The sequence below is a fragment of the Gallinula chloropus genome (assembly GCF_964237585.1).
Source record: "Gallinula chloropus genome assembly, chromosome: 10".
NCBI classification, from domain to species: Eukaryota; Metazoa; Chordata; class Aves; order Gruiformes; family Rallidae; genus Gallinula; species Gallinula chloropus.
The window spans coordinates 14595413-14621230 of NC_140095.1; the positions used below are offsets into that span (position 1 = coordinate 14595413).

General features: G+C 45.8%; 1 protein-coding gene across 4 annotated transcripts in view; it reads left to right on the forward strand.

Annotated features, from left to right (window-relative positions):
* Positions 1-16280: 16280 nt before the first annotated feature.
* The window catches only part of GRIA1 (glutamate ionotropic receptor AMPA type subunit 1), a gene marked incomplete at both ends in the record, with an annotated part of 124785 nt that continues 115247 nt past the window's right edge, over positions 16281-25818 (forward strand). For all 4 annotated transcript variants that reach the window (XM_084268752.1, XM_084268751.1, XM_084268753.1 and 1 more), the window contains 2 exons: positions 16281-16362; positions 18533-18670. In XM_084268752.1, the coding sequence (XP_084124878.1) occupies positions 16281-16362; positions 18533-18670 (220 nt within the window). The remainder of the gene's footprint in view (positions 16363-18532; positions 18671-25818) is intronic.

Below are 25818 nucleotides of genomic sequence, written 5' to 3' on the forward strand. Positions count from 1 at the left end.
GAATTCCTACAAAGCCTGTCAAATCTCAACGAGAATCTAACATAAAAAAGATTCAGTCACCACAGGCTGACTAGAACAATAAGCCCTAAAGGATATTCAGTAACAGGCATAGCTCGGGGCGTTGGATTTTTAATCATTTCTCTTGATGTTTGACAGCTGCAGCAGCACGTATCTTGCTGCATCATTCATGGGTGGGAGAGGTCTGGCCTGCACGGCTTCTCACACTGCCTAGGAGCGTGTTGGAAAAGAGCGCTGGAGAAGATGCTCTAGCAAGGAGGGAGCCATACTGCAAGTCAATCAGTGTCCGTAACTGTTTCAAGCTTGTGTGTCACCAAAGAACTCAGGTTCTTTATTTATTATTTGTATTACAGTAGCACCTAGAGGCCCCAAGTTGCTAGGGTTTGTGGAGTACTTTGTAGGAGATGGCTACTACTCCTGTGCTGTCATAAGATAACAGAAAGGGTGGGAAAGGAAGAAAAGTGACCTGAGAGTACTACAAAGGCCAGTAGCAGAATGGAAAAGTAAAGCTCTAACTCTCAGGGGATGCTTGTGCTGTCAAAGGTTGAGGTCACTTCATTTCAAGAAGCTACAGTGCCTTCAGCTCAGCTATCAGGAATGACTGATATGGCTCACATCTAGCCCTTCTTCAGCAGTGGTGTAAACTGATCTGTTGTATTTCACATCGCAATGGATTAAATCTGTCGTGACCTGACTGAGAGCTGGTGGCATCTTCAGACGTGCTCACCTGACCATCTGTGACCAGCTGGCCTCTGGAGTCTGAGCCCAAGTCAGTGGCCACACTGCAAAATCTTCCTGTAATTTTTAGCTTGGAAATTTGCTTGTTCATTTCTGCCTTGGCTGCTGAATAGCCAAACTCTCTTCACTCTAGTTATAACGTGCTGGAACCCTGCCAGCTTCTTTGGTCAGAAAAAGACGCATTTATTGAACACATTGTAGAAGAACCACTTCAGACATAACACCTCTGTGTGAAGTATGTACATATGCACTTCCTGGTGACATGGACCAAAACAGCTTGCTGCTTCTCCCATCGGGTGCAAAACTGTCATTGACCCTGTTGGGAGGTGGAATAGGACTTAAATGTATATTTTGATGCATTTGCTACAACTCCTCTGAAATTCTACTGGCATTTATAGTAATAATAGCTCTGTTTCTGATGAAAGAGGTTTTGATGTTATAAAACTGCAATCTCTGCCTTTCAAAAGCAACACTTAAAAACTATGGAGTTTCTTTTTCTTACTTGAAGTTTCAGCACCTTTATAAGACACATGAGCTGTAATTTCACCAATTTCCTCCTTAAAAATATATTTTAAAGGGAAATAAGACCTCAGCACATTCTGTAGTTGTTCAAAAGAGTGCAGAACGGGCAGTACTACAGTTTGAACGTTATCTAAAAATCTGACAAGAATAGGAGCAAGAGGTACAAAGTCTATTTATTTAGCCTCAGCCACCACCAGTGATGTGCTTATCCTTGCAGCATCCTTATGCAATGCAGATAAAGACCGTTGCTGTTTTGCGAACTGCAAACTTGTGTGCACAGCTCTCCCCATGTTCACACCAGGGTTCTGCACAAAGCTGGAGGCACTGTGATATCCCCAGCAAAGTTCAGCAGAAGGATAAGACCTGCAGAGACCTGCAAAAGATATTGGCCTCTAAAATTTCTTTCTTCCTGGTCCTTCCCCATCACTTTGCATCAGTCTTATTCAGGACAAGTTCATTAAAGGCATCCTTGCGGTGATTAGCTCTGTTCTCTACCCATTTCATCCTTGTCTGCTTTCCTGATCCTGACTAATGCAAAGCCAGCAGTGATGGGGAGAGCCCTAATAACTCTGCCATCCCCTTGAGCATGACGTGACGCTACTGCCGTTGTTAAAGACAGACCAACAGCTCTTGACAAGCCCCCCTAACAAAGTGAAATCCCCTCACCAAGCCCTCCCTGGCTGATGGGCATTTTTATTGAATCCCTGTGGGTTTTACCCTCTTACAAGCATTTTCACTGTGGAGTTGCTCACTGAAGATCCTTCTCTTTGCTGTTATGAGAAGAGGTAGCAGGAGAAAAGGGTTGTTTTTATTCCAGACTGATTTGTAGACCTTTAAATGAAGGTGGATGCTGGGCATCCCTGAGCTATTGGCTGTGCTGTGGCTTTGCTCACATAACTGAGCTGGGATCTCCTCCCAGATCAGAGACCTCTCTGCCAAGGTAGCGCTCTCCTGGCACACTTGCATGGTTCTCCAAACCAGCCACAGTCAGTGCAAGCACATTTGGTGTAAATGCTGAAAAACTGAGGTCCTGTTTCACAAGGAGCAGCAGTTGACCTTTGTTTCATATTTTCTCTTAGAACTTATTGCTTTGAGTCCTTAAACTATTTAAACATCTTGTTGCAGCCTAGTCTAGAGGAATTTGAAAGGATCAACTCCAACATTAGCCCATTTCTAATTAGCTTTGTTGCCATAGCAACTGGGGGGGGGTTATTAGCATCAGCATGGCACACTGATGGAACTGTACAACTTCTTTTGCAGCTGGGGAATGTAAAAAGTGAATCCTGCATCGAATCATGCTTACAGGGTTGACATTCAAATCACTGTCATTCCTCATACATCGTGTTTCACTTTAAGAGGAAGAAGGGGGGGGAAGGTGTTGCAGAGAAAGAAAAAGAAAAGAGGAAAAAAACCACCTATCTGAGGCATTAAGATGAATGTTAAAATGCAAAGGAGCTAAAGAAATTCAGATACTTTATTTAAACTAGAAAAAAGAATAGAGAAGGAACCGACCCTGAAGCAGCCAGCACTGGATGTGGGCTCTGCCTCCTTTATTTTCATATGCTGAAGAGCTGGGATATTCCCAAGGACTTTCTTATGAGGAACATGGAAATATGCAGAAAGTGGCTTCCATCCTTTATTGATATTTCCTTTTTACTACAAGGAGTTGAAATGTGTGGATTTTTGATCCTGAATGTTGTCATGGTTACAGGGCTACTTGGATGCTGCTTTTTGCACCCTATGAAGGCTGCCATGCTCGGTGTGTGGTGAAGCAGATGCCCATGGGTGCAGTTGGAGGCTGGAGATGATGGGGATCAACCCAACCACCCAGCCTGCCTCAGGCTGGGGACAGCCAAACCCAAAGCAGGGATTCCTCAGGATGGATTTCAGTCCCAGGAGGGATAGAAATTATGTGATCACACTCCTACCATTCTTACAAATGCCTGCTAGGTAATGTTTGTGAAATATTAACTCGCTCCCCAAGTATATCTAGCCTTGAATATTTCTTTGTAACCTCATAGTTTGATAAAAAACCTTTTTCTTGTGGATTCTAAGACTGAGGGCTTTTTTTTTAGTATAGACTTCATTTTAAGCCATAGCCCAGGTCACTGTTTAAAGCAAAGCTGCATAGAGAAGAACACACTGGGGCTGATCTCCATAACGTCAGGTCTGTTTGTGCATCTCATGGAGAATCTCGTGTCTGCCTGCAAGATCAAGTGGCAGACGTACTGCAGAAGCTGTTGACTTTTCACTGAAAAATGGCAAATGAAATACTTTTGGCTGAACACACACACACACACACACACACATCTTTTTTTTTCAGGTTTTTAGCCAGAGGGTTTTCAGATTTCCAAACCTAACAAAGGAAGCACTAGGAAGAAAATGATTTTCTATCGAATGCAGACAGGCAGAAAACACCAATTTTCAGAGAGGATTTTTCAATGAAAGGTTGCAATTTTCTGTCAAAGGCATCCTTATTCTTTTGCCAACTATATAAAAATGTCATGTCTTAGGTCTTGCAACACTTCCCCCCTCCTCCCCCCACCCCATGTAAATGGAGGCTTGTAGGTTATTAAACTTTTCATTAGTTTTTAAAACCACTTTGGGGTAGAATAAGGACCCTTGTGAGCAAAAGACAGTGCTGTAGCTTGGAAACAAGCAGATTAGTGCTTTTTCACATTGAACTGATACATGCTTTTGTGCACATGACTGTTTGAAACGCTTTCTCTCCTTTTATTCTATGTAGACTGTTGAGTTGTTTGCATGCACATGTCTGTACCAAACCCAGGACACCGTATGGTCTGCAAACATGCTTGGTGTTTATGAACAAATTGGGGGGGAAGCATAAGTGGGGGGTGGAAAGCAACGAATGAGCAAACCAGCATTTTCTGGAAATTGTTACAGTTTGAAGCAGTGAGGTTGGTCAGTGAATACACATGAATACACAAATACCATATCTCAACTCATCAGCTGAAGTAGGAAACCGTGGGTGGAAGTAGATGGGAACAAGTGGGGTGCACTATTTTGATGGACAGCCTTAAGTACACTGTAAGATCAACAGACGGCAGCAGTGCAATAGTTCAGCCTCCCACTCCTTGCTCACCTTGCCTAAGGTTACAGGCTTGTCTGAGTGCCTAATAATTAACTGGTGCCCAGGTATGAATGGGCATGATTCCCTTGTCGCCTACTCTGCTTTGATGTTGAAGGAGAATTGAGTCTAATAATTGGGGACAGCGATTTGTCACAGTCACTTTGATGAAAAATCCAAATCTGATTATGGTTAAAATAGCAGATGTCCTGAATTCCTGTCTGGAAGGGGCACTGGACGCGTGAAAGTGCTTTGTGGGGCAATGATAATGACTTTGACCTACTTGATAACCTTTCAGTGACTCTGCCAGTGGCAGTGAGTGAGCGGACAAGTGCTGTTTGCTGCTAGTGAGATCTTTGCACTCCGATTCTTCCCAGTGCATCTGCAGCCCATGGCTGAGAAGAACCAAATAGAGAAAGGGCATGAGTGTTTTTCTTCGTCCTTACATGCTGGGAGGTCCTTGCAGTGTCAGCAGGGTTGTGTGTGGCCATGGACTGTTGGGGGTACGTTTCCATCAGTAGCTTTGCAGCACAGCCTGTCTTGGGCCAACTGCTCATCTCCAAGAGCTGCCTTTGTGCACCTCCTTGGGTAGAAGGTGTTTAGCTGTGAAGGGTTGTTAGCAGCACAGGGATCAGTGATGAGGACGAGGGGATGTGAGTGGTAGGTTTCCTTTGCAGATAATTGAAAGCATGTCAGAAATAGAAGCGGTATTTAAATTGAGAGCCTTTGTGGCAGTTCTCCACCTGGTGAGCTGGGGAGTTACAGGAGGCTGATGCATGGTGGAGAATTAACAATTCTGAGAGATGCTGCCAATTTGAATTGCTTATTTGGAGACTGGGGTAGGAGGGGTGTCCATTAGTCTGTCTCAGGGATTTCCTATGCCTGCTTCTGAATTGCCATTAGAGGAGCAAAGCAACTGAAGAAATGCTTTCAGAGTACAAATACTGGTATGTGCCACCCTGAAGACTTTTTCAAAAGGTCTTTTTTTTTTCCCCTTGAGCTGATGATGTTATTGCAAAGTGCTTGTACTGTGTGGGGCTGCTGGTGAGACAATAATGAGGACACCAGCAACTGCAACCCACATTCTCCAAGGGCTGTGTCTCGCGTGAGGAGCAGGAAGCATCACCTTCACTGTGATCACAGGATGCATCCCCTTCTCCGTGCTGCTCACAAATGAGCTGCCACAAGGGTAAAAAACAGCTGAGCATTGTACTGCAAAGTATCAGCCTCAGAGATCTCTTGGGACTTGCACTTCCAACAGGCACCTCTTACAGTAACTGAAAGGCTTTGTTGTAGGTAACAAGGTTATATTGTCCAACTGGCCGAGTCATTGAGGCGTGTCCCATTGCCTGCCTTCAGGCCAAGCCAGCAGAGAGGGATCTCCTGCCTGGGCTTCCCCTCTCTCAAAGGGCATAAGTCCCTCTTTGTCTCCCCTTCCCTCCCCATACAGTAACACCTTTGCAGGGGCACATGCTTGTCTGGGAAGCTAATGGGGGAGCAATGTGTATGTGACCCTCGCTTGTGGAAGCTCAAAGCTTCCACAGAATCTGTGAATTCATTGATTCCCTGTGTTGTCTTGTTGTACACATGAGTGTGCAGAGTATCTTTGGACCACTTCTAGTAGCTAGTAGAGCTACTGAGTGGGTTCATCTGCACAGCCCTCAGAGCCCTGTTGCCTGACACTTAGAAAACTGCCTGGGGAATTTTTATGTGCAATCCCCATTAATTAAAATTAACAAATACCAATGGGCATCTAAATCCTATGTGACTTTGAGAACGAAACCAGTGTTTGAGAGGTCTATTCCGAATTGCTCTCTTGAGCTCAAATTTTCCCTTGGGTTTGCTTGCACGTTCCTTACAAGAGACTGAAGATTTCTCTGGAACAGCCCCCGCTCTTTAATAGTGCTGTAGTCACACAAAACAAATATGAAGCAAGCTGATTATATTCCAGGAGCTACGAGAGACCACGTGTCAGATCCAAAGTGAATTGACCTTTCCACTCCCAGGTGGACAGCTCTGACCTTTTGCAATGCTGATGAGAAGCGTGGAAGAAATCACGATTAGGGGAAAATCGTGCTTTATTAATGTAGGCAGGGCCCCGAGAACTCATCATCTAAAGATCTGCCTCTAGGTGGTGGGACATGAGAGAGAAAACCAAGATGTGTGTCCGTGTTGTGCTTTCATTATAACACTAATGGGAACAGGACAGCAGAACTAAGAGGACAGTGGAGATGCGTGATGGGGAATTATGCTTTGCTGTAGAGGCTTTCTTGCAGTGACAGTTATAGCAACAGCAGACCAAGTTCCTGCTGGCTCAGAGCCTCTTGATAATGCCATTTTACAGAAGTGGTATTATTTGGCAGAGGAAGGCGGGAAGTCCTGGTAACTGCAGTAACACCCAGTTGAGTTTGGTGGGTTTAGCGTTGCTACAAGGTACCGAGGAGCTGTTAATGAATAGGGATATTTTTGAGGCATCTGTTTTTGTCACGGTTACTGTGAGGCACAGACACTCCCCTTTGCAGGTTTGGGGGGAGGAGGGGAGCAAGAAGGGTTTTTCTTGTGCAGCAAACATAGCTTCAGAAAGTGAGGAGGCTGGTGGGAGGGGAGGAAGGGTGGGGGGAGAGCGAGCAAGCACATATTATATTCCAACTGTTTCCACGGTGACATTTCATAATCACAACTCTTGGGGGAAAACGCTTCATTGCAAAAGCTGGAGGAGGCAGGATGGCTTTGTGGATGCAGCCAGAGAGGGATAGCTCTCCCAGCACCTGTGGCTCACCACCCGGAGGACTTGGAAGCAGGGGCCAGCTGAACTCATGAGGCTCTAGTGCAAGCCCTGGGCAGGGAATTGCAATGCATAGAGATCATCATCTTCCTCTTATTTCAAAGATGAACATTTATAAATAAACATGATATCATCATACTAGATTAGGAAGTCTAAATATCTTCTGTTTCTTGGCAGGAATAAGGAAAAAGAGACATATCTAGAGAAAAGAGCCCACAAGACTTGTGTAGCAAAGCACAGTCAAATAGCTGAAAGCAGCCTCTAGTTAATGAATTAGGTCACCAGGTCTTTGCATTGAACGCTGTCTCTCTCTTTACTGTGTCCTGGAGTTTCGGCACACAAGTGAGCTCCAAGCAGATGGCACCCTGCCTCTGCATCACTAGGGCTGGTTGCGTAGTGTCCAGAAGAAACCAGTGCTTTGCTAGCAGCGAGTCTCACAAATCAGTCAGTGGCATATTACTCGTTTTACAAAGCAGCACCACATTCACCTGAATTGCTTCCAAATGTCTGTGGTTCCCTGTGTTGTTTTACGCAGTGTACCACTTGCCATCATGCTGCTACAGATGGTGATAGCTCTTGGGGGCTTTCCTAGGAGACGTGGGCAGGGGAGGCAAGGGCTGTGACAAGAACACAAGGCTTTCACGCTTGGGGACTTTCTTTTAGTTCCTGCAGCATAGAGAGCTGCCCCATGGATTTCAGTCCCCGGTGGGTTCTCTGAGTTTGGGCAAATTGCTTTCTCTGCCAATGTCTCAGATGGGATAAGTGCTCATTTTCACGTGTCACTGCCCACTGGTAGTTGGATGATTGAAGGTTTCTGTGGGCAAGGGTGGCAGGATGCTGTAGGTTGAATAACGCTGCTTCTGCAGAGCGTAATCGGAGCACTAGGTTCCTTGAGCAGCATGACTCAGTGCAGCTGCCCAATAGTCCTAGACTGTACCTGAAGCAAGTCTGCTTAATGTATAAGATTTCTAAAGCAATTACTGTATCTTTATATTCCCCCCCCCAAAATCTCATTTGCTCTTTTCTTTTGTGGTGGAAGCTGCACAGCTCCATGTGCTTTCTATGGGACTGCACAGAGCTTGCTAATGATCTGCTCTCATCTCAGCCCCACTTACTGTAATTGCAGGCTTTCTTACACCGGGTTGCAAATTTGGTGGTGCGGCGGGTGACGTGGTGTTTGTGTGCTGTTCTTTCTGTCTGGGTCCGTTGTTGGGAGTACAAAGGAAGTCTGGCCTTTTGTTCGTAAGACAGCACTGATCTGTGCTTGCGATGTACGGGAAGTGTTGGGCAAAAATCTTGATGAGCACAGAAAGTCTCTAAATATGGGACACCTCCAGAAACACAAGGTGTAGCAGGACCTGTATCATCTTTCTTATCTCGCCCCTCCAGCCTGGGAAATGGGATGATTCTTTAATGATGGCGTTTGTTTCAGATTATATCCTCCGCTCTCTGTCACTTCTGCGGTGTCTAAAAGATGAAGAGGAGAAATTATAGATAACCTACAGATCCTCATCAGCCAGCTAAGCTCTTTGCCTGTGTAGAGCAGCCTACCAGCGATAGCTCAGCTAAGGACCTTGATGTTGAGTGTCCACAAAATGCAGTTCCCCTGCACCAGCCAGTTGCACGGGAGGGAGCAGCTGCTGCTGTGTCCCCCCCCATTCTCCTTCCAATTACACATCTGCAGAGCTGGCAGCAATGTCCTCTGGCACATCGTAGCAACTGGCCACGATACGGAGCTGTGGAGAGCTCAGATGCTCCAACATAGTAGCAAAAAGCTGGGACATCCCACTGCTGTGGCCCTCTGCCACACGATTGTAGAAAATTACTTCGTGGAACTTTAAAAATGCTTCTGGAGCTATAGAAGTGGATCAAAGGCACACCTGATGGAGTGCCTCTAGGCCAGGCAGTACTGTGACTACCTGGAGTTCCTCATTCCCTCTTCAGCTAAGTGATGCCAATCTTCTTGTTCTTCTCTTTCCAGCTCTAATGACTTTCCGTGTCCTGTCCTGAAGCTTTCCTGTGCCTTCTCCAAGAATGGATGGGTATTGGATTTCCTTTTTTATTGAGAAACTCTGCACATCTCAGTTTATTCTTCATCTAAACTGAACCCAAAAGCCTTTTTCTTTCACATCCATTGAGAACTTAAAGAAAACAACTCCTCATATAAAATTACGTAACGGCATTTTGTTTTACAATGTCTTTTTTGAGAGACTTCAAGTTATTTGTGCCGGGTCCACGTGTGGAAATAAAGAAAAATCTCTCCCTGCAAACTTCCCACAGGTGTCTGTTCCCAGTCAGTTATTAGCCCTTGTGAAATCCAACCCATTTAGACCATGCAGACTGCTATCTGGTGGTACACCACGCTCCGTGCGAGACTGGGACAGTCAGACAGGGCGGGATTTGGAGTGATTGTGTGATTTGATCCAACACAGCAATTCCGACTGCGCTCTGAGATAAAGCATGGGTAGCAATTAAGGAATGAGTAGTGATGTGAATATCTGTATTGATTGCAGAAACCAGTGACAGAAAGACACTGATAATTCTGGTGATTTTTTAGTTTTTTCTCTTTTGTGCATAGACTTCCCCCTTCCCAGCTGGTACCAGGCAGCCTGCTACAGTAGGATGTGATGCAAGGGCTGCAAATTGATACTTCTTTTCTTGACTCAGTTACTCCAGTTCAGAGCTTTGATTCCTTTGACTATTAGAAAGGCCGGGATCAGCCACCCCAAAGCACAGCCCACATGTTTGTTTATCTGAGTGTTAGCAAAGCAGCCTGGGAACCGCTGAGCCAGATGGTAATGATGGGATCTTTGCAAGGCTGTTTGAATTGCCGCAATTGCTGCTGCTGCTTTTTGGGTTGTTTTTTTTTCTTCCTAAATCAGCATCCTTTTATCTTCCTCATTTCACGTTTGTTTTCTGCATGTCTTGGGTTTGATGCCAGGGATTAAAAATGAGAGTTGATTCATATATCAATATTAAACTGCATAATCACCTCAATCATTGTTTGACTTCATCTGGAGCATTCGCAGTGTTTCGGGAACTTTGAGTGAAAGAAAACTTCACTGCGTAGACAAACATCTGACTGAACTATCGATAACCAGAATATCTGATTTAGGTTGCATCCCATGTGTCTGGCTTTTCACAGTAAATAATCCTCTTACCGTGCATTCTCAACAATTTATTTTTTTTAATGCTTGTAATTTATTTGTTTTTCCATTCAATGAGAAAATAACACAACAGCACAATCTGTGGCAATAATCTGGGGGGTATTATATTCTCAAACAAACAGTAGACCTACTGTAACTTTAATGTATTACCAGTAATTTTGGCTTCCTCTGGCGAGGCTTAGAAAAACATAAGGTGCTTTAATAACAAACAGGGATCCACCCACAACTCTGATTTATGGTTATGACTCAGCAAAGAACGTAAACTGAGACTAGGGCAGAGAGTGTTTCTATAAGTAGTTATAAATCAGCCATTCACCAGAAAAAATGAGTACTAGTAGCCTTCGCTGTGTGAGGAAGAGTGCTTTTGGGGTTGCAGTTGTCTAGGTCTTCGTCAGGGGAGTCAGTGAAGGGATCAGTCAGGATTCAGCATGAAGAGATTCATGGTGTTTCTGTAAGTGCTCTCATAGATGTTGACCCAGCACAGGTCTGTTTATGGTGTTGTCTATCTGAACTGTCCCCAGTTGAGCCCATTAAGCCCATCAGATGGAAACATACTCAGTAGGCCAGCTGGATGGTGGGACCAGCAACTGTGGAAAATAAAGTTGTAGATCTGGATTTGTAGTATCTGATGCTTATACTTGACTTGGACTGAGTACATGGGTTAGGTCCTTGATGACCATTTGTGCTGAAGGCTCCCCATCCAGCTGTTCTGGGTGGCAGTGAAGCCTAGCTCGTGGGAGCCCATGTTTTCTCGCCAGACTGATCATACCCTGCAAGTGCTTCAAGCCAAAGTGTGGCATCCATTTGCCAGCTGCTGCTCATGAATTTCAAGCCGAAATTCTGTGCCACTCTGATTGACGGATTTATCTTCCAGTCCATTTACTTAATTATCCTACAGTGAGCAAGAAGTCGTTGCTTATAAATATGGTAATAAGCTGATCAGGATGACAACAGAAGCACATTCTTGTACAGTTTGTGGAAAAAGCTGATATTCCTCAGTTTCAGCTCACATCAGGCTTCCCCCATCAGCAGTCAGTAAATTAAGAAACAGTATCTGGAGACCTTAAAGCATCAGCCCCTGGGTATTTGGCATCAGTCAGGACTTGCTTGAAGCTACCCTCATCTCAGGTGTTGCCTGTCCCACTTCTTCACATATTAGTGCATACTGGAAAAGGATGAAGCCTGCCTTTCCTTTGAGTTGCTTCTGGGATGTCAGAATTTGTCATTTGATAACTCCAGCTACTGTGTGGAAGAAAGAGGGGCCATAGACACCTCAGCCCTGACTCATTTTTCTGCCGGATACCAAACATCACTGAGGCTACTTACGTAAGGGAGACTGTACCAAAAATTGTTTGGTGACTACAGTTCATAGAAGCTGCCTTTCAGTGGTGGAAATAACAACTTCCAAGTCTTAAAGATTGCATCAGACTTTTTTTTCAATGTGAACTATGTAGCCAAGCATGGAAGTGACCATGAAGAGCTTGAAGTTCTCGTTTCTACTTCAGTAGGAGTTTTCTGACTATGGGCAAGTGAAGGGCTGAGTGCTTGGCTCCTTGTCCCTCCAGGTTTGAAATCCCTGTGCAGGCTGAGACCTGCCTGGAAAACCGTGCAGGAGGATGCAGAGCTACTCCTGCCCCTCCACAGCAGGCCCACGTGCCAGCAAACACCCTTGAGCTGTGCCACCCGCTCCTGCAAGTGTGTGTGTGTGTGCTCGTACAGCACCCGTACGCTTTCCTAACCATGTCTATCGGTGTCATTTCTGTGTGGGTGGCACCAGGGACTGTGCATATGTTTGCTGGGTGTAGGTGTGTTGAGGGCTAGCTGTACACTCACTTCCTGGTATGTTGGTGCTCTGAACGTAGGGAGCCATCTCCTCCCTTTTCCTTTTTGATCACCTCCAAGTTTTCCCCTTTTGGAGTTTCTGGGGTCTGTTCCCTCAGCACCTGCATTACGACTGTTCCTTGAGAGGTGCATTATCCAAAAGAACAAAATTGAGGTGAACAAGGCAGGGAGAGAAATGCATGTGACTCCATTAGCATTCATTTATGCCAAGGCTCTGCAAAACCCGTACCAGAGTCCGTGTTGTTTGGAGTTTATTTAAATTAATTGCTATAATTACGTTTTGCTCTTTATCAAAAGCATCCTATAGAGATTGTCCAGCTAGGAAATAAAAGGAATTTCAGAAATAGTAGTAATTCAATAGCCTTTTTAAAGACATTCAGGAGCATCATGTAAAACACAGTGGGCACTGGGGGAAATAATTCTGCTGGGAGGTCGGATGGATGCCTAGTTCTGTTGATTTCCTCATTTTTCAAGGCTGAAGGCTTCTGCATGTGAATGAGTCCTTTGTTTTTCCAAGGCTTCTGGTACAGAAACATATCTGCTGCAACAACTGCTTATTTCCTATCCTGGAAATAAAAGCTCTGGTAGTGAAGGCAGGCTATTCTGCCTGTGTGGACAACTTCATGTCACGCAGAGCAGAGAGGAAGGCAGCAGACAGGCTCCTCGGAGACAAAACTCTCTGGTGTGCAAAACCTTGGAGCAGAAATGGGTGAGAACAAAGGTTCTCGCCCAGCACAGCAAGGTCAGCTCCAGGCAGAGCACAGTGGTAACAGGAGCTCTGATGTATTCTTTTTCTTATTTTTTTATTCTCATCTCTGGCAAAGATCTTAAGTGAACCTCTACACACTTTCAAAATTCCTTATACCATTTCTTACTTTAAACTGGAAAGCCTATGTATTTATTATACATGCATTTACCTAATTCATTGCATGCATTAATCCCACAAAACCTTCCTGGATGCCCTTTGTTAACCATGAGACGCCAGTCTGTCCCACCTACATCTTACAAACCCTTTGAGGCAAAAGAGGGGTCTTCAAAATGCAACTCCCTGATATTTTTAGTTGCCCCTGGTTAAGATTGCATTGTGCTGTTATCTGTGTATTGAATGATTTTGTTTTCCAAAACCTTAAAAAGGAGGAGTAAAGTGTCCTGTGATTGTTTTTGGGTTGGTTTTGTGCTTTTTAGATAATTGGGCTCTTCTGAAAGAACTATATTTGATATGTGATGGCTGAGTGGTGGATTGATCTTTCTGCTGGGACCACTCTTATGACAGCGAAGAATTTCATCATTAAGACTTGGTTTGGTGTTTGGCCAAAAGTTTGGAAACTATACTGCTTTGATGTTGATTTAAAGAATCTTCATAGCAGCCAGAATTAATTCCTAACATCTTTGTGCTAACAAACGCTAAATAGAATGCTGTTATCTATGAGGAAAAAGGAAATTAATACCTTCTTAAAATAATGATCTTATTACTACTTATCTTGTTACATTGTGGTGAGGTTCTCCTTGTTAAGCCACCTGCACTTTGAGAGGTTTATAGACAAAAGCAGTGTTATTAATTTATGCGACTGCAAGCTCTCTCTGAGCTATTACAATATTTTATTGTTATGGCTACTATTATTATTATCAGATAGGCTGTTTGGGAGTTTTGGAAATGTGTTAGCATTTTTCTGTTGCGCTGGTTATCCTTCAGTGCCTTTCTTCAGATTATAAATGCAGCTGTTTCTATTAAATTTTGGCTGGAAAGCAAGAGCCCATAAAACCTATCAGCAGGTTATTTTAGCCTCAAATCAGTATTGCTTAAATTATACATGGAGCGAGATGGAAATCTGATGAAGGTACTACCTATCAACAGCAGATGTAAATTTGTTTTGCCTGAGTGTGGCTCTGGGGATGCTGGTCACCCAGGCAGTGAGACAGGGTGGGAGCATCCTTTGGCTACCTATAACTGACTCCTGAGTGCCTGAACAACTGCTGTAACGAACCTGCAGTCTCTGGCACTGAGAGTCCTTGTCCTGGTCAAGGGTAGACTGGAGAAAGAAGGAATCCATCCTAGAAGGATGCTTTATTGCTTGTCATAAGGAAGATGCGAATCTTTTGGGCTCTGTTTGCAGTGTAACTGTATGTACTGCCCTTGTAAGAGGCCACAAAGTTGCAGCTATCAGTGCAACTCCTCTCTGATGCAAGGTGTTAGACTCTGGTGCTGCAGACCCTATACCTACTCTGGCATTTATGTGGTGTTTAAGCATTTTTTTTCATTTGAGAAGTCACAATGAAATCCATAAAACCATCTAGGAAAAGGTTAGAGATTCTGAATTCGTATTTGCAGAGATGAAATGAAGGCCAGCACAGGAATCATGGTTCATTCTCATTTACCCAGAGCCTGTGCCCTTAGCAACATGGAAGATGATTTTTCTGGTCATTGTCACGTTTGGCTGTGGATGCTGCTCTACCCAGGGACTCTTGCAGCTGGCAGGAAGGTCTGTATGGGGAGCTAAACCTGTAGTAAATCTTTCAGAGGAAGCAGAGATTCCAACAAAAAATGTGTTACTACTTCTGTTTTCAAGATTATTCTGTTTATAAAAGGCTTGAGAATAGAAAGAGTAGTGTTGTCCCTGCATGATAAAGTTATGTCACACCTGGGTTCTGTGGCCAACAGGGAATGTCTCTGTGCTACTGCAGATGTTTTGGGCTTTGGCCACATCCTGTTTCAGTTGTCTCACTCTGCAGAGCTCCCTCTTGTCTGTCCAACTGTTCCTTACACAGGAGCAGTTCCTGACTTTTAAATAGTGGCCACTACTTTTGCTCTTGCAATTTAACCTCATGTTTTTGGGGTTGAGGAGTGGGGACCAGGGCAAAGCACTCTACACCAAGCCAGGACACAAGGCATATCAGTCCTCTTTCTAACTTTGACCTGAACATCCTTTTTCCTTTCTGCTTCCTCTCTGCTATTTACCCCTTGTGTGTATTCAGGCTGAGAACAGTAAGGGCAGAACCTCTGTCCTTGTGCACGGGTGTTCAGGGTCAAGTAGGCCACAAGTTTGGTTCAGGACTTTGTGTTTCAAAGGGGAAGAGGTGAATTTTCTGTAAGTTAGCTATGGCTTTGTGTTCACAGCAGTTCTTCATCAAATATTTCTGAATCCCAAGTTGTGCCTGGGAGCTGTTTTTTATCGGTTTTACTTCTATTGATTCCCCCCCCCCCCCCTTTTGTTTTTGAGCAAAGCTGCTTATGGTCAGATAAGCTCCAACCTCACTACAAGTGCCACAGAACAGCTCCTATAATGATCTAGGCTAAAATAGCCCCCTAATTTCAAAAGCCTGACCTATGTGATGGTGTCAATGATTTCTCCACATGAAGAGCAGGGGTGAAAAGCCTCACAGGTTAATGGGGGACAGGAAAAATCCATGAGAAAGGTGATGGGGGAGGTCAGTGTCCGTTTTTCCTCCTTGGAGACCTCTGTCACTCTTAAACCCTTCCTTCCAAGGTACATTTGCAGGATGCGACCTTCTTTGTTATCCTAATGAGCCGGGCTGTAGGGGCTGATCTGTTCAAGTCCGGGACCCAGGGGTGAGAGCCCAGGTTGGGAAGCGATGGATGAGCGGAGTTTAATCCCTTTCTCTAGAGGAGTTTGCCACCTACTGATCTGCAGGTTCCTTCTGGCTCCTGCCAAGAGAAGTTGAGGGGGAAAGCCAGCAATTTAGGGGTAGGTAGGAATTACCCTTAGAGAGCCCAGCCAGGTTCCCCAGGGGGGGATAGCCGGGGGAGGGAAAAGGCGGGGGGGGTGAGGGGGGGATGCGGTACTCAGCTGTTGAGCTCCAACTGGGAGAAGGAGAAGGAGCTGGGTGGAAGCGGCTGGTGTGTGCGTGTGCGTGTTGTGTGTGGCGGGGGAGGGATGTGGATGAGGAGCGGGCTCTCTTTCTTTCTCACGGGGCTCAGTTAATCCTGCTGCCAGGCGGTGTTAAGCAGCAGTCTCGGCGCTGGATTCCGAGCGAGGGAGACGCGCAACCCTGAAGGCGCAGCGGAGGGGAGGCGAGAGAGGCAGCTAAAGAGAGCAGAGCGGGGGAAAAATCAAATCTATGCTTGGAACTGGGCTTCTTTTTCGCCAATGCAAAAGGGAATATGCAGCACATTTTTGCCTTCTTCTGCACCAGTTTCCTAGGGGCGGTGTTAGGGGCCAATTTCCCCAACAATATCCAGATAGGTGAGTGCAGAGCTCCGGGGGGGCCGTTTGGGAGCGACGTTCCCCGGCAAGTGGGTGTCGGGGTGGAGAGGGGGCGGTGGGGGCAAACTGACCCGTTCGTTTGCTTGGAAAGGCAAAATGTGTGTGTGTGTGAGAGAGAGAGAGCGAGCGAGCAAGGGGGTGAAGAGCCAGGGCTGGATTCGTGCGTTGGTACCAGCTTTGCAAGAGCTGAGATGTATCAATTTGTCTTTGGGGGAGGGGAAGACTGGGAATAAATGCCTGCACACACACACACACACACCAACACAGAGGGAGAAAAGTGCCTCTGAAATGGAGGAAGCACGAAAGAAATATCTGTTTCTTGCTCTGAGAAATGCCTGGGCTGCCATTGTGTGTTGCTGCATTTGCAAAATCAGCGGTTGCATTATACATCTTTGTGAGGATGCTCTCATCTGTAGGTAACTGGGACGAGAGGTAACAAACAGGCGCTCTCTGTTGTTGTTGCTAAAGAATAAGGGCAGAGCTATTGGAGGAAGATTTTGCACTGAAGTCTCTCTTCATTCCATGCTACTTGCTTCCCCTGCGCACCAGCAGTGCCTGTTTGATTCCCTTCTCCCTTTCTGTAACTTCTCAGGGCTCCCCTCCCTCCCCGGGTTTTTTTATTACTCTCCCATTGATCTTTATTGATGATGGTTTGTGACCTAGCCCCAAATTCTCTCCCCTTGCATGCCGGTTTCCTTTCCCGCCTCCCTTCTCTTTACAATGCCAATCAATTCCTAATCCACCAAGTTCAAGCAACTCCTGCCTGAGTCCAGCGGCACAATCGGTGCTTTTATTGCTGTTGATGCTGCATCCTTGTCTCCCTCCCTTCCTGCCTCTCCTTTACTCCAAATTTGTGCCATATCCCAGATATTTTTGCTTTGCCTTCCAACAAGCACATATAATGGTTTAACTCGGCTACTAGCATCTTATTCCTGACATCCATGATTAGGCTGGGCGGTGGGAAGAACGGGGAGGGGGGGGTATATTCATGCACAAATAGCCCTTTCCACACAACAAGGAGCTGCCCCAATCCTAAAGATGTGCAAAGTGCCGTTTGATAACCGGTCCTTGGACATTTGCTTCTTCCCCAAGCTACCTGCCCCGGAGGGTCCATCATCGATACTTTATTTTAATTCTACCTTCTTGTCAAGTGCTTTGTTTCCCTACTCGTAAAACGCCTGTGACAGTGCTCCCTTTAAATGCGTATAGATTTTAAGGCAGTCTGAATTTAACAGCATTTTGCCGGTGGCTGTGAAGGCATCTGCCGCAAGCCAAATTTCCTGCTGGGGGAGCAGCAGGAAACTTTTCCTGGGGCCGGGTTATCTCAGCACTTTGTTCCAAGGTCCATGGCTGGAGAAAGGCTCTGAACCTGGGTCCAGCCTGGTCCCAGTTCCCATCATATTTATTTCATCCTGTGGTTCTGGGCTTGTCTGTTCTTCTGCTCATACCAAACCCTTTCTGAGGGTCGAGCTTTTTGTTTTCTGACCTCCTTGAGTTTGGTTGTTGTCACCTGTTAAATGTAGGGGGTTTTTCATGCAGCAAACTTCCAGTAGCAGCAGGTGTTTGGCCAAGAGTCCCTCCTTTCTCCGGCTCTCACAGTCCTGTCCCCATCCACTCAGAGGATGCTTCTGTCAGGCCAGGGTCAGCTAGTCTGCCCCATACCCCAGCATCCCATAGCAAGGGGGAACCCCTGCACCCCTTCTGGAGCACACCTTCCTCTTGGCAGGGTTTGAACTAAGCCTAATTACAAGTTAGAAAAGAGGAAGAAAGACTCTCGCTCCTCCTTTATAAAGGTAACACTGGCAGTACTTCCATTTCTCTTCCCTAAAGTTATGGGGGTGAGGAGGTTGACCCAAACCCTGTGGTCTTCACCCTGACCCCGCAGGCTGCCAGGCCCAGGGATACATCAGGGCTCCAATATGAGATCCAGACGTTACATAATGTGCAGGCTGGAAAGGCTTTCTGCTCCCAGCCTGTCCGCAGCGGGCACAAACCCCGGGTCTTGTGTGCTGTCAGGTTTTGGAGTGTAGAGGCATTCCCTGGGCTGGGGAGATATACCCTCTGCTCTCAGGAATATTTTGGGATGAAGAGGTTGCTAATACGGGTGTGCTTAAGACCTTTCTTCTTGTTGTTCTGTTTTTCTCCCCAGGGGGGTTATTTCCTAATCAACAGTCCCAGGAACATGCGGCTTTTAGGTTTGCGTTGTCTCAGCTCACGGAACCCCCTAAGCTCCTTCCCCAGATCGACATTGTGAACATTAGCGACAGCTTTGAAATGACATACACCTGTAAGTAGTGGCCTTCACCATGCGCTCTCTTACTTTGGTTTCTTTATTCCTGAATGGGGTTTTTTGTGACAGAAATATGAGACATCTTGCTCCCAACGTGTGACTCCCTTAGGGTCCATGCACAACAACCCTGAACATACAAGCAAAGTGTTTCTGATTCATTTTGATTTGTGCTAAAACAGAGGGTGAGGTAGTGTTGCAGTTATTCAGCGTGTCTTGTGTTTTCTCTTTCATTGCTTCCAAAGTGGTTTAAACCCCCTGAGAATTCCTTTCCTCTGGTTTCTCTAAGCTCTGTCTGACTCTTTGTATTGAGATTTCATTCCTGTGTTTCCTATAGCTGTGGTATACAACAGACACCCCTTCCCAGCCATGGAGAGCACAGAAATCTGTTTAGTGTGAACAACTTCTTCCATAGCCCCAGTTTAGCCATCTGTCCTTATAACTGAAGAAAGACCTAGCAGAAAACAGCAGCTTGGTGCCCAAGTGGAGCCCAGACCCACAGTAAGGGGCATACCTAATAATGACAGAGAGGTAAGAGAGTTCTACTTTCAAGTGCCTGCAAAATCAGTGGCTCTAAAGACAAGTGTTAAAGACTGAATTCGCACCACAGAGTGGGTCCTGGGGTGTATCTGCATCCTGCTAAAGCACAGCACATTAGCTGTGCTGTTCTTGTTATATGATATAGTTGGGAAAAAGAAAACAAAAAACAACCCCAAAACCGGCTTGCCTAGTAATGCCAAGATTAGCAGCAACAAATAAGACCAGGAGGGAATCAGAGGAAAACAAAAACTGTAACGCAGCCCTGTGGTTGCGATGGGGACTGGTGCAGCATTGGTTTTCCCTCAGTGAGCGGTGCGGTGCCGCGCGCGAGGGGTTCGCGCCGTCAGGATGCGATGCACAAAGAATTTCTCAGTTCAACCTGGTGTCAGACGCTGCTTTCACGCTCTGAGCCTCTGTGCGTGTGTCAGGGGGGACTGGAGGAACCCTTCCCTTTCTAGAGCCTGTGGGATTGTTGTTGGCTCGTGGCCGTAGTATCGTTTCGATTCACTGAAACATCCTCTCTGCAGTTGAGTCATGTGGAGAGTGGGGTAGAGGTGGACACAGACTGTTCTCTCTGCTGAAAAACACGCAGGTGGGAAAAATGCTTTCCTGCAAAAAGAGCCCAGGAATGTGCAGGAGAGGAATTAATAAGGCTCTTTGAAGGGGGGGAAGCTGTGATTTTTTTATGTCAGAGGGTTTGCAAGTACAAGACTGCAGGAGTTTCTTGGCCAGTATGACAGAAGAGAGAAGTAATAATTTGGTCATGCTTTCACTGGAGTGTCTAATGACACATCTAAAGATTTTCTATTTTCCTTAATATCCCTCTATTTGCCAACTACAAGGTTTCCATCAAGCAAAAGCAACTATTTCAGCTCAATCCAGTGGCACTTCCTTGGCAGGAAAAGTAGACAAATAGGAGAAGAAAGACAGACCTCGTATCTATCAAGGGAAAGCGTCACCCACCTGGGGTAGAGTTGCTGACTGTGGCTGAGGATGAGCTATTTCAGTGCTGATAGCAGGAAGAAAGCAGAAACGGCAAGAATATCCCTAGAATAAATTCTCCATCTGCGCACAGCTTTCCCTCCCTCTCTACGCCTGCCACTAATGATTTTGTTTACAGCATTAACGTTGATAGCAAGACCATGATGCTAGTTATGCTTTAGAAATGTGTCATTAGGAGCACGGGGGCAGGGGTGGTCTCGCAAAAGCTGAATGGAAGCAAGACAGACTCCCAAAGGATGTTATATTTGAGCTCTATGTAGGGCACCTTGTCCTAGATCAGACCAGCAGAGCACTTTGTGCAGTCCAACTTCACTTGTCCTCATTTTTCTTTTCTTATAATTAAAAACTTCCTAAGTCCTTCCAGACTATAGAAGGCAGCATTTGTTTTGCAAGCACAGAAGAAGGTGTTATTTCATGTAGTGGAGGATGGGGGGGGAACCAACCCAAAAAAACCCAGACTGTTGGAAGACCTGGTTCTAGCACTCTAGGGCTGGAGTTGAAACTTTTGCCAGGAATTATTTTCTTCCTCATCTTCCAGCAAATTCCCTTCTCTGTTGCCAAGACTAGATATCAGCAGAAAGATCTGTTTATTTACAGAGAATAAAACCCCTGCCCACACAGTGGTCCTTATCTTCTGATAAAAGCCTGGCCATGCTACCAGTTAAAAGTACCAGGTTTTGTTCCCATGGAGATGGAGAACACAGCGTTTCCTTTTCATTGGCATTACCTGCTTCACTGGCGGTTAAGTCAAGGGTGTTTGGACTCTGTAAACCTGATGCTGCCCCTGTCAGCCTCTCCAGCAGGACATCTGAAGAAGACTTGTAGGTCCCAGCCCCATGACAAGTCCTGCCTTGTGCTAGGATCTGGCCTCGTGCGCCAAACACGGTCCCTCTGGCAAGCGCCTGAAAGCAGCATCATTCAAAATGCAGAATGTATATTAAGAATCAGCGGTGACGGCAGAAGCACAAAGCCTCGTTGGGCAGCTTGCGGGGTGATGCTGAAGTGGCAGGATGAACTGCCGCAAAATGACAGCACCCTGTCGAAGGAGATGGTATGCAAAACATATCTCAGCATCGACTGTGACACTGTCTACCTCTGCCTGACATATATCTGCTTACCAGTTAGGATGAGCAAGCTTTGGTGTGACAGTGGGTGAATTTACAGTATGAGATGCACCATTTGTGTACAGGTGACTGCGACAGGGAGCCGTTAATGATGTGCTGGTGACGATCGTAAATTGGTAACAATAATATCCATGGAAGTGATAAATCTGTAAAATATCAGGAGGCTGCTGCTGTCACTGTGACAGCCCCGCAGTAACTTTCGTATTTCTGATGCTTCCAGTTGTGGATGTTTTACCATTACGTGGCGACTGTGTGGGGCAGGATCCACCTACGGGTCTGGTGGTCCCTGTGCATGACACATCAGTAGAGTATGATTTTTGAGCAAGCTGTAATCATTAAGAAAACAAAAATAGGTAGTAGATACAACGTGCCATAACCTCGTATTCCGTGTATGTGGTTGATGCTAATGTTGTTGCATCACTGAAGCACAGGCACATTTCAATAACCGAAATATCTCCCTCAACTTGCTCCATCCCACAGAACAGACGGTAATGAGCAGGCTCTGTGTTTGCAGCTGGGTGCGTGGTGTGACGTACTGGTATGAAAATACACACCTGCAGCTTTGTGGGTTCTTAACTAAAGGTTGGAAGACTTTATGTTTTTGTGCTGTTTCTTCAAAGGGTGAGGTAATTGTTTAGGTGGAAGGTGAATTTGGAGCCCTTCCTTCAGCAGGAGCATGCAGCAGTGCTGGGTGACTATACAATGACAGCGTGGCATAGCTGAGAGGTTTGCCTAGTGATGTGGCAGAGCAAAACCCTTCTGACCAGCTTTAAAGATGTGTTCACAGGTTCTGTCTTCAGTCATGTTTCAAAAAGAGGTTTGTAGCCTTAACGCAGTGGATAGCGGACTCTGCCTTGCTGAGTTTTGCCATGCCTGACTGCACTCAGGGCAGACCTGACACTAAAGGGCTGATGCTACAGATCAGAGCCGAGAGGTGTGGGAAGAGGGGTAATGCTGCAGGTCAAAGCTAAGAGGTGTGGGAAGAAGGGCGCTCAGTGCCAGATGGGAGGACATAAGAGGTCTGAAGCTTAGGAGAGAGCTGCAAATTCCTATCCCTGGTAGGTCTGCAGCAACCGTGTCCTGTTGGTCCGGTAGCAAAGGGATGAGAGGTCGCTAACTTGAGACAACCAGTGCTGGCAATAGTTTTCTCTTTGTCTCAGCCTCCATTCGTGCACACATAATGCACATCCTTCATCCAGTGCACAGCCCAGCTCCTCAGGGCTACAAGTTGCTTCAGCCCGAGCTCCTTGGCTTTATTCAATTTGCGGTGCAGAGGCTCCCGCCTTCAGCCTCTGGCCGGAGTCCCCAGGTGAGCCCCAGCAGCGTCAGGCAGACGGTGGTGGTTGCTCTCACTGCCTGGGGAAGATGATTGCTCAGCGACAGACTTCCCCAGCATTGGCCTGGGGGACATGCCCTGTTCAGCTGCGCTTGCAGAAGGTGAGTCACTAGCTTGGTAAATCCATCCCTGCAAAACTCAGGCCACTTTGTGGGAACAACCAGTGACTAAAAAAACCTCAATATAGCAGAGCCCCGTAGTTTTGCTAGAGCAGCCACCAGCTCTTGTGGGTCCTTAGGTGTTGGGCTACTGAGAAGGGACGTTGAGGAGTTGTGTGCCTGAAGCACAGAAGTCCGTCCAGGACAGCAGCTGGATTATGCAGGCTGCAAGAAAACTTGTAAAGAGGCTGACAAACAATGAATTATTTATCCTTCTCCTTCCATCTATGCACAGCTACAGGTACTGCAGGGTCCTCATACCGAGTATGGGCTGTGGGTGCTGCTAGAATATCACCAATCTGCATTAGAAAATGAACATGTAGCCTGGAATCTGTTCATATTTTATGAAGGCCTCCCAGTGCCAATTAGAGAAGGATTTGTAGTGATCACTCACTCTGCGCTTATGTTCTTATCAATAGCAGCAAGCTTAGATCCAGATCAGCTGTGAAATGAAGTATTTCTTTTTCTTCTCCACGAATACTTACGTATATAGATAGAGCATTTCTGGAGATTGCTTTTTATCTCTTAAATTACCTCTCAGAGACAGGAAGGAATAGGCAAACATTTGAATGTTCTCAGACGAGGATCTAAATTTGGCTTAATTAAACAATTATTGTGCGTTGAATTTAAAGGAAGCTTCTTTGTTGACAAACATAGGATGGTCGCCATTTCTTGGAAAGGTGTTGCTGTAATTATTCCAGCAGCAATCAATTAAAATGCAATTTTTATAATTAAACTTCCACAGTCTAAATAAGCCCAGCCCTGTAATAGTATGTAATTGTTGTGGTGTTGGTAGAGTTTTTATTTGCGCAGTGTCAGGAATCTCATGTAAATGCTCTGGGATTTTTTTCTCTGCAGAGCTCTGGATGCTAGCTATGACTATTTCATGTGAGCTAAGGCAACAGATACATGGATTTTAATGATCAGATGCAGTTTGATTAGTACAACAGAGGTACTACAAGGAAATACATCTCCTTAGATTTTGTAATAGGAAAAGATGTGATGCAGGCAGGTGAATCACAGAGCATCAATTCACGTTAGATCAAATTGAGGTTAAGGATGCTCAATTTCTGGCAGGGATAGGCTGTAGCTTTCTAGTAGTTCCATGTCTAGTGAGATGGCAGCACCTTACAGAGGCAGTAAGGAGGGTGCTGGTGGGTGGAATCCTGCCACACAGGAGGGACCGGGTCCTGAGAGTGACACCAGCCTCCCATGACCCAGGTGTCTGCAGAGGGTCTGAGCTGGGTGCTGGGAGCTTGGCAGTCGTGACCATCAATGAAGAAGGTGGGAGCTAATTCCACATGCTTTCCCTCAAGCAGGAAAAGCATTAAAAAGACGAGTGCTGAGCCATTTCCTCAGCTATGGCTGCCAGGATGGGGCTTGTCTGTCTGCCTTCATAGGTCTGGGTGAACGTGGGCCAATATCCTCAGCAGGGCACTGATGGGGTTCCACTGTCATCTGGCGGATGCAGGCCTGCCGAGAGGCTGGCAGCACACGTCAGGCATCAGGAATGGGTTTCCTGCAGTCCTGTGTATCCGTTTCTCTCCAGAGGGCATGGGAACACTTATTCTTTGCATGACTATTTTTATGTATTTAATTTTTGATCCTGGGCTGTGGGAGTGGTGCCTGGGGAGAAAGGCTGGTACAGAAGCATAGCATCATTTAGGTTGGAAAAGATCTTTAAGATCATTAAGTCCAACCATTGACCTAATGTTGCCAACTCCACCACTAAGCCACGTCCCTAAATGCCACATCTACACGTGATGCAATTAGGAAAAATCAGAGGAGGAATAGGGGGAATTTCATACCTTCAAATCTATCTGCTCATCTGGAAAGGATCCCAAATCCTCCTTGGTGACAAGCAAAAAAAAAGAGTGAATAAGTAAAATTTGGGCTCTGCAGCAGGCAGAGAAGGGATTTGAGAAACAGTGAGCAGCAGAGGCCAGACCTGTCCATTGTGTGACAGTCACAGTTTTCACTCACAGCTTATCCTTTCTTCTCTAAAAATAAAGCTTTTTCATGTGAATAGGGATCCTACTAAGCCTGAAACACACAGGCTTTATTTTTTAGCATATTAGCAAGGTGAGAGTGGAAATCTTCATGTGGCTGCGAGGAAGGCAGCGTGGGGAGGTGCGCTGTTCCTTTCCAAAACTCTAGTGGGAATTTTAGATATATACGTTTACATTTCTCTTAATAGGGTTAGGGCCCCAAAGGCAACAGCTCTCTGCCAGTGGAAACAGGAACTGTCCCGGTTAGCTTCAGTAACACATGGAGCTCAGAGCAAACACAAAATCAACATGCTTCTTAAAGAGGCAATAAGTCAGGGAGACTTTAATATTCTGCAGATCCAAATTCTCCGGGGTGCGGTATTAACACAAGTCTGAAGACAAAAATGTATTTATTTCAACTGCATTCCTTTAAAGAGAGATGGGGGTTTACTTCTCTGCCTTTAGTTGTGTAGAACTGAACCGGGGGAAATGTTTTTTTCCCAGTGAAAAGTGCTGTCTGGCAGAGCAAGGGATGTGCTTTGGGAGACTGTACAGGCTCCTGAGGAAGTGAGATGCTAGGCAAGGTACAGAAGAAGGGCTGAACTGAGCTATTAGCAATCCACCACCATCCCAGCAAAAAAACCCTAACCCAAACCATTTCAAAACAATACTGAATGATTAGAATAATAACAGCATGCTATCCGGCAGAAACTGTTCCCTGCTCACCTGCTGAACTGATCGCTCATTAGCTTACAGAGTAATGAGTCTCCAGTTGATTTTCTCATGCTGCCCTTTAGCAGCCAGACCTGCTTGTTCCCTCTGGGGCATTCTTAAAAAAAACCACACACACCACACCACCACAAAAGAGCAACAACCAAAATAAACCCCTGGCAATTATATCCTTTTTATTAATGTATATCAGTTATTTTCCCCGTTCTCTGGAAGCCACACCCTTGCCAACCCTCACCCAGGGCTGCATTTCAGGAGGAGACGTGCTTAT